This window comes from Pecten maximus, unplaced genomic scaffold (genome assembly GCF_902652985.1).
Source record: "Pecten maximus unplaced genomic scaffold, xPecMax1.1, whole genome shotgun sequence".
Lineage (NCBI taxonomy): Eukaryota > Metazoa > Mollusca > Bivalvia > Pectinida > Pectinidae > Pecten > Pecten maximus.
The window spans coordinates 261,037-269,262 of NW_022979540.1; the positions used below are offsets into that span (position 1 = coordinate 261,037).

General features: G+C 36.7%; 1 protein-coding gene across 1 annotated transcript; it reads left to right on the forward strand.

Annotated features, from left to right (window-relative positions):
• The first annotated feature begins 1,334 nt into the window (after positions 1 to 1,334).
• On the forward strand, positions 1,335 to 5,435 carry LOC117318866. Its single transcript, XM_033873796.1, has 5 exons — positions 1,335 to 2,338; positions 2,696 to 2,803; positions 3,270 to 3,421; positions 3,876 to 3,993; positions 4,575 to 5,435. The coding sequence occupies exons 1-5, from the start codon at positions 1,760 to 1,762 to the stop codon at positions 4,824 to 4,826; spliced, it is 1,209 nt and encodes a 402-aa protein (XP_033729687.1). The 5' UTR covers positions 1,335 to 1,759; the 3' UTR covers positions 4,827 to 5,435.
• The last annotated feature ends 2,791 nt before the right edge of the window (positions 5,436 to 8,226 follow it).

Genomic DNA, 8,226 nt, shown 5'->3' on the forward strand with positions numbered 1-8,226 from the left:
CCTGTCGGCCATGTTGTTTTCCGATCGGTCTCAAAACGCAATATGCATAACTAGGTACCAAGGGGAACCTACATATGAAATTTCAGAAAGATCCCTTCAGTACTTTCTGAGAAATAGCGATAACAAACTTCAATTGTCAAAATCCAAGATGGCTGCCTGTTGGCCATGTTGTTTTTCGATAGGTCTCAAAATGCTTTATGCATAACTAGGCACCAAGGGGAACCTACATATGAAATTTGAGAAAGATCTCTTCAGTACATTCTGAGAAATAGCGATAACAAACTTCAATTGTCAAAATCCAAGATGGCTGCCTGTCGGCCATGTTGTTTTCCGATCGGTCTCAAAACGCAATATGCATAACTAGGTACCAAGGGGAACCTACATATGAAATTTCAGAAAGATCCCTTCAGTACTTTCTGAGAAATAGCGATAACAAACTTCAATTGTCAAAATCCAAGATGGCTGCCTGTTGGCCATGTTGTTTTCCGATAGGTCTCAAAATGCTTTATGCATAACTAGGCACCAAGGGGAACCTACATATGAAATTTGAGAAAGATCTCTTCAGTACATTCTGAGAAATAGCGATAACAAACTTCAATTGTCAAAATCCAAGATGGCTGCCTGTCGGCCATGTTGTTTTCCGATCGGTCTCAAAGCGCAATATGCATAACAAGGTACCAAGGGGAACCTACCTATGAAATTTGAGAACGATCCCTTCAGTACTTTCTGAGAAATAGCGATAACAAACTTCAATTGTCAAAATCCAAGATGGCTGCCTGTCGGCCATGTTGTTTTTCCGATTGGTCTCAAAACGCAATATGCATAACTAGGCACCAAGGGGAACCTACATATGGAATTTGAGAAAGATACCTTCAGTACTTTCTGAGAAATAGCGATAACAAACTTCAATTGTCAAAATCCAAGATGGCTGCCTGTCGGCCATGTTGTTTTGCGATTGGTCTCAAAACGCAATATGCATAACTAGGTACCAAGGGGAACCTACATATGAAATTTGAGAAAGATACCTTCAGTACTTTCTGAGAAATAGCGATAACAAACTTCAATTGTCAAAATCCAAGATGGCTGCCTGTCGGCCATGTTGTTTTGTGATTGGTCTCAAAATGCGATATGCATAACTAGGCACCAAGGGGAACCAACATATGAAATTTGAGAAAGATCCCTTCAGTACTTTCTGAGAAATAGCGATAACAAGAATTGTTTACGGACGGAGGGACGGACGGACGGACGGAGGGACGGACGGACGGACCACGGACCACGGACGCAGGGCGATTTGAATAGCCCACCATCTGATGATGGTGGGCTAAAAAACCTAAGAAAGTATGTCACCCCTAGACGATCAACAGCTGACACATTATCCAGAGATACCGATTCTACATCACCTTCTTCAGATGCTCGAACAGCCCAGACCAAGATCAAACTCAAGAGTACTTCCACAAGCAAGCCCTCCACCCTGAAGACACCAAGGAGGCTACAGCAGCCAAAGGTAACGAAGAGTTTTACCAGAAAACAAGCAGTAAGAAAAGCACCCACTACGGACTGGTCTTCAAGAAACCCTGCAATAGGCCCAAGGAAGCAACCAAGCCGTTCAGCTAAAGAAACATCATCCAGAGTTACCACATCTGCAGCTAGAACACCTTCACATGATCGAACAGCCCAGACCAAGATCAAACTCAAGAGTACTTCCACAAGCAAGCCCTCCACCCTGAAGACACCAAGGAGGCTACAGCAGCCAAAGGTAATGAAGAGTTTTACCAGAAAACAAGCAGTAAGAAAAGCACCCACTACGGACTGGTCTTCAAGAAACTCTGCAATAGGCCCAAGGAAGCAACCAAGCCTTTCAGCGAAAGAAAAATCGAGCAGTTACATTGACCAGTTTGTAGCTAATGGCAACATTCATGAATTGTTAGTTCATTGTGATAAACTCAGGATGCCATTGCCATCAAGTCCCCAGAGAATGGCATTTACTGCCCAGCAATCAGCAACATTGTCATTCTTCCTGAAATATAGTGAAAGGTATTCAAAAGAGCAAGAAGAGTGCAGTGATGAACTCCTGAAATGGTACATGGAAAACAGAGCTCAATTGCATCTGAAACATCCACCAATTGCTGTGATGCTGGCGTCAGCTGTGTTGATGGCAGTTCTTAAAGATGATATGGAGTTGTCATCAGTCTATGCAACATTGAACAATACACCGTACCAGACAGACTCCAAGTCAGCCACCTTTAAAATTCCAAAACATCAGTTTTCTGTTGGGAGCGTCACTTTAAATCCCTCTGATATGCAGACACTCCTGCCTGGGAAGTGGTTAAATGACCAGGTGAGTTTTGAAGCATAAATGGATATATTATAAACTGACCTACAATCAATCATAGAGCAAGTGACTTAACCAATCCACCAAATGAGTCTATAAACAGCAAAACTATACTTCAATCCACCAAATGAGTCTATAAACAGCAAAACTATACTTCTTTCATCCATTGAACAAATACTTATTTTCACTTGTTGCTCTTGAAGCTTTTGTAGCCAAAACAAAGAACAATTGCTTTACTAGCTGGTTACATACTGCTTGCATAATAACGAGACTGAATATATTTCTTCATCACCATTTGCAATTTTACAGTTAATACCATTATATTTAATTATTTCTATAAATGGCATAAACTTTTTTTGACAGATCATCCACGCCTATTTGGGTCTGTTAAACAGCAACACAACTTATGTCCTTCCAAGTTTCATTGCGGTTCACTGGGAGGCTGGAAATTTCAACTGGATTTACCCCCAGGTAATTCAATATAATAAGAGACCAAAGACATCTGAGTTCTGATATAAACTGTAGGTACTTTGTCCCCAGGGAGTAACATGTGATCCAAGTGTCATAATTCATAAATTTTGTAAAGGACCTTAAGATCCTTCCATTTATGTAAAGGACCTTAAGATCCTTCCATTTATAAAGAGAATTTGATTTTACCATAACTTGGAGTTGAGAAGAAGATTTTTGAAATTTTAAACAATTTGACCCATTTTGGCTGCACCCCTCAAGACCATGGGGTCAATTATAAGTGCCAAGATGCACTGAACAAGTTTGGTTTAGGATTGGCAGTTGAACAAGAATTGCTCACAAAATTTTACTTTATAGTAAATTGAAAAACTGATAAATTACACACCTGGTGAATATGGTCTTTTAAAGAGCAAAAATGAATAACTTAAATACTGTTGTATTAAAATTAGGTTTCATTTACAATTTTCAGATCCCACTTCACCGCTACTATCAGGTGCTTGTTCCAATATGCCACCAGCACCATTGGTTTTTGCTTGTTGCTGAAATGAGGACTGGAATTGTTACAGTTTTAGACCCTCTACCCAACAGCCAAAGGGCGGACAGATTTGTGGGTCATTGGAGGTAATACTTTTTCGAAAGCTCTGCACCATTTACCTATTTAGATGCCCACTGAAGTACAAGATGGGACACAATTTGTCTATATGGCAACTTTAACAAGTTATATCTCACTATTTCTCCTACCTTGTATGTTACATTGGCCAAATTTTGTATCATACTTATGGTCTGGTCCCACACTTTCTGTACAAAAATATGATATCCATTACCTGATAGTGCTTATTCAAAAATATGGTTCATACATAATGTAATTTTGGTTGAACATTATAAAGGTATAGATATGACAGTTCATTCCCATGAATTTATAACAACTTGTTTCAACAGATCATCAATGTTCCTCTGTGTGATGCTTTCTTTTAAACATAAAACCTCTTGATAGCAATGATGGCACATTCTTAGTATTACTTTATCTGCATAGTCCATATCTTTTTAAATAATAATAACCATGATTCATTAACAGAAAATTCATGGAGACGAGAGAACGAGTCTTGAAGGAAGCTGCAACAAGGTGGACATTAGGAAGGAATAAGTCATCTAGACAGGATGATGGTAGTTCATGTGGAGTGTTCCTACTAATGGTATGGCTCATTTACATAATATGAGGGAAATGCTTCCCGTATTCACAAAATATTTTGTCATACATTATGCTGTTTATTTGTATGCACATATTAATTTTAGAATCTGATTTATGTTATGATATAAATATATAGGATAAACTATCTGATTTTATTTCGATTGTTTAAATCGCTATAAGGATGGAAGTTGTTGTTCCTCTTCTATGCATCATACTACCCTCATTTATAGAAAATATGATTGGACTCCCCATGTAATGTTTCAAATGGATGTAATCCACCCAAGAGTTAAGTAGGGGTATGGGTTAAAAACAAAATTTCGGCAACGTTCCACATCACATTTAATTGTTGATCTGATATTTCTATTGGAATTCATTCTAACTTGGCTAAATTGGATGAGTTTGATGGTATGCACATATTGACTTTGACTGACCCCCTGGCCTGATCTGCAGCGAAGAAGGGTCAAACTAACTATTTCAAAAAGTGACTGTTCAGGCCCATGGACCTCTTGTTTTTCATGCTTTCATATACAAAAAAAAATCATAGAAAAGTGAAATAGTGATAAGATGTATTTTCTTCATTTTCAGAATGCTGATGCTGTAGTATCACAAAACCCACCGACTGTGATGAGGCAATGCCATGTGATGGCTTACAGAAAACACATTATTGACCAACTGCTCAAGTTTGCCAAACCTATCAGAAACAATTGTGACCTTCTGTTCTGCAATTCAAGTGGGAAACAGATGTTTCGGTGTACCAAATGCAACAGAATGTGTCACAAGGCATGTCTTGGAGTGTGTGAAGGAGCTGATGTAAGCACCTGTATTTTGTGTGTTTGAACTTGTCACATATCCTATAAACATAATGTTATCCAGTGACATGTGTATATAGATTTATTATGATAGATATGCTTAACATAGGTGAATATGATGTTAGATATGTCATGATAAATGTGTTACAAATATTTTACGTATACAAATACAGCCTTTGGTTATCAATGGCTTTACAGACCTGAACTGGACAATATTTATCGAGGCACGGAAATAGAGTTTGTATTTAATATATAAAATGAAGTATATTGATTGAGATAAAAAAAACTAAGAAAGTTCCTTTAAAGTAACTCATCACATTACTTATAGGTCAATATAATGCTTCACCAGGTTTGTTATATTGATCTCTGCCAAAAATACATCTCAGCACGGATGACATAATTTCTATCTTTAACTACAATATAAGATTCCATGGACATGAAAAAACATATTGATTTATTGGTGATATCATTAGGACCAGTGAGTGATAGTGTTATATACACAATCATATAATGAAGTGATGTAGTTTCTCTGGAACAGTTTGGAATGAATAAAAACTGAAAATTACATTGGCAGATCAATGAGGTAAGAAACTTTTTTAGAAAGGTTAGAAAGGTTTTTAATTAGCACATTCATATTGTTTCCCTGATTAATGGGACTTTTGCACTTATTAGGTCAAATACAGTATGTTATAGATACATATTACATTAGGTCAAATACAGTATGTTATAGATACATATTACATTAGGTCAAATACAGTATGTTATAGATACATATTACATTAGGTCAAATACAGTATGTTATAAATACATATTACATTAGGTCAAATACAGTATGTTATAGATACATATTACATTAGGTCAAATACAGTATGTTATAAATACATATTACATTAGGTCAAATACAGTATGTTATAGATACATATTACATTAGGTCAAATACAGTATGTTATAGATACATATTACATTAGGTCAAATACAGTATGTTATAAATACATATTAGACCTGGCATGAATGTAGAGTTGTGATATTGTTACTATATTCATTTATTTATTCATTTTTAAGTGTATGACTAATGTAATCATGTCAATAATGTTCATGTTGTTTTGGTTGCATTTTCATCTTAAAATTAATTATTTATTGTTTATCTATTAATATCTTAAGATTTGCTCCATTGTTTAAAGATTAATAAAAGAAGATAAAACTATATATTGTGTTGATTTTTATTTTCTAAATTTTAAATTAATTTAGGTAATTAGTTGAAGTAAACTAATGAAAGATTTGGCAAAAAACTATTTCTTGATGGAGGGATCACTTTACCTTAGCCAATCCAATACAATTCTGTTGATACTTCATGATCTGATGTAAATAATTATACATAATTCACCAAAAGTTTATTAATTTATTTCAATCAATTATTCAATGTATATGTCAGAACACATGCCATGGCCATGGTAAAGTGACCCCCCTCCCCCCTGTTCCTCTCCCTTACATGATCACTTCACAATCACTTTTCTCAGGCAAACTTAGTTTTGTTTTACTGCACTTTGTTTAAGCAATTGATGATTTAAAAAAAAAAAATTGTGAAAAAAAGAACAATCACAAAAAAAGTAATTTTTTTATTTCATTTTGGTTATAGTAAAGTGCCATCAAACTTCCCCAGTTTGCAATGATCTACCCCAAACTAATATTGTAAATACTTTGTTTTTCTTCAGTAAAGTTGTTATAAAAAATTTGAAAAAGATTTATCAAAGTATTAGAGGGGAAGGAGAGGAGGACGACAGGGGGGGGGTTTCACTTTACCATGGCCATGGTAAAGTGACCCCCCTCCCCCCTGTTCCTCCCCCTTACATGATCACTTCAAAATCACTTTTCTCAAGCAAACTTAGTTTTGTTCCACTGTAATGTTTAAGGAATTGAGAATTTTAAAAAAATATTTTGTGAAAAAAGATCAATCACAAATTTTTTTTTGAAAAAGATATATCAAAGTATTGGAAGGGAAGGTGAGGAGGAGGAGGGGGGGGGGTCACTTTACCATGGCCATGGTGAAGTGACCCCCCCCCCCCCCCCTCAAACCACACACACACACCTTCCTCCCCCCTTACATGATCACATCAAAAACTTATCTTACACCAATTTAGTTTTGTAATAATGTTAAGTTTAAGGAATTGAGGATTTAAAAAAAAAATTTGTGAAAAAAAATCAATCACAAAAAAAAGTAAAATTTTTTATTTCATTTTGGTCATGGTAAAGTGACCGCCAACTTCCCCAGTCTGCAATGATCTACCCCAAACTTATATTGCAAATACTTAAAGAATTGAGGTTGATCAAAAAAAAAGATTTTGAAAAAAAAAATGTCTTGTTTCGTTATGGTCATGGTAAAGTGACCCAAACCGCCCCAGCTTTTGCAATGATCTACCAAAATCTAATATTGTAAATACTTTATTTTTTGTGAAGTAAACTTGTTATAAAAGTTTGGTGAAATAGGTATATCAAAGTATTGTAAAAGTAGTGGAAGGGAATGAGCGGGGGAGGAGGGGGTCACTTTCCCATGGCCATGGTAAAGTGACCCCCCCCCCCCTTCCTCCTTACATGTACATGATCACATCAAAAACTTATCTGAGATCAATTTTGGTTTGTTTTGTTATAATGTATAGGTTAAAGAATTGAGGTTGATCAAAAAAAAAATTTTGAAAAAAAAATGTCAAAATATCTTGTTTCGCTATGGTCATGGTAAAGTGACCCAAACCTGCCCCAGCTTTTGCAATGATCTACCAAAATCTAATATTGTAAATACTTTATTTTTTGTGAAGTAAACTTGTTTTAAAAGTTTGGTGAAATAGGTATATCAGAGTATTGTAAAAGTAGTGGAAGGGGATAAGCGGGGGAGGGGGGGCAATCCCATAGTCACCCCCCCCCCCCCTCAAACCACACACACACACCTTCCTCCCCTCTTACATGATCACATCAAAAACTTATCTTACACCACTTTTAAAGTGACCCCCCCCCCCCCCCCCCCCCCCCCCCCCCCCCCACCCTTTTCGGACTTGCATCAAAATCACTTATCTGATACAATATAGCTTTTATTAAAAAAATATGTTGAATGATAGATGAAAAACAAGTTTGGATTTTTTTTTTTTTTTTGGAAAGGGGGGGGGCATTCTACCATGAGGGGGGTCATTTTACCATAATGGTATTTTGACCCCGGGGTCATTTCACCATAATGGTATTTTGACCCCGGGGTCATTTCACCATGATTCAAAATACCATGCTACACCGGGTTAGGTGGTAGTTTGCAGTCTCCTGGCAATTTTGGCCATTTTCAGCCATATTGGCCAGGCAGGTCTCCAGTAGGTGGCAATTCATTTCCTGGTCCTGCGGGTGTCGGAATGTTGCCTTCTCCCCAGTATTCTGGCTTCGGCCAACACTGG

Coding starts and splice junctions, on each gene's coding strand:
- LOC117318866 (XM_033873796.1), top strand. CDS start 1,760: ATGAAGAGTTTTACCAGAAAACAAGCAGTAAGAAAAGCACCCACTACG. Junction 2,804..3,269: donor TCAACTGGATTTACCCCCAG/GTAATTCAATAT, acceptor TACAATTTTCAG/ATCCCACTTCACCGCTACTA. Junction 3,994..4,574: donor GTGGAGTGTTCCTACTAATG/GTATGGCTCATT, acceptor CTTCATTTTCAG/AATGCTGATGCTGTAGTATC.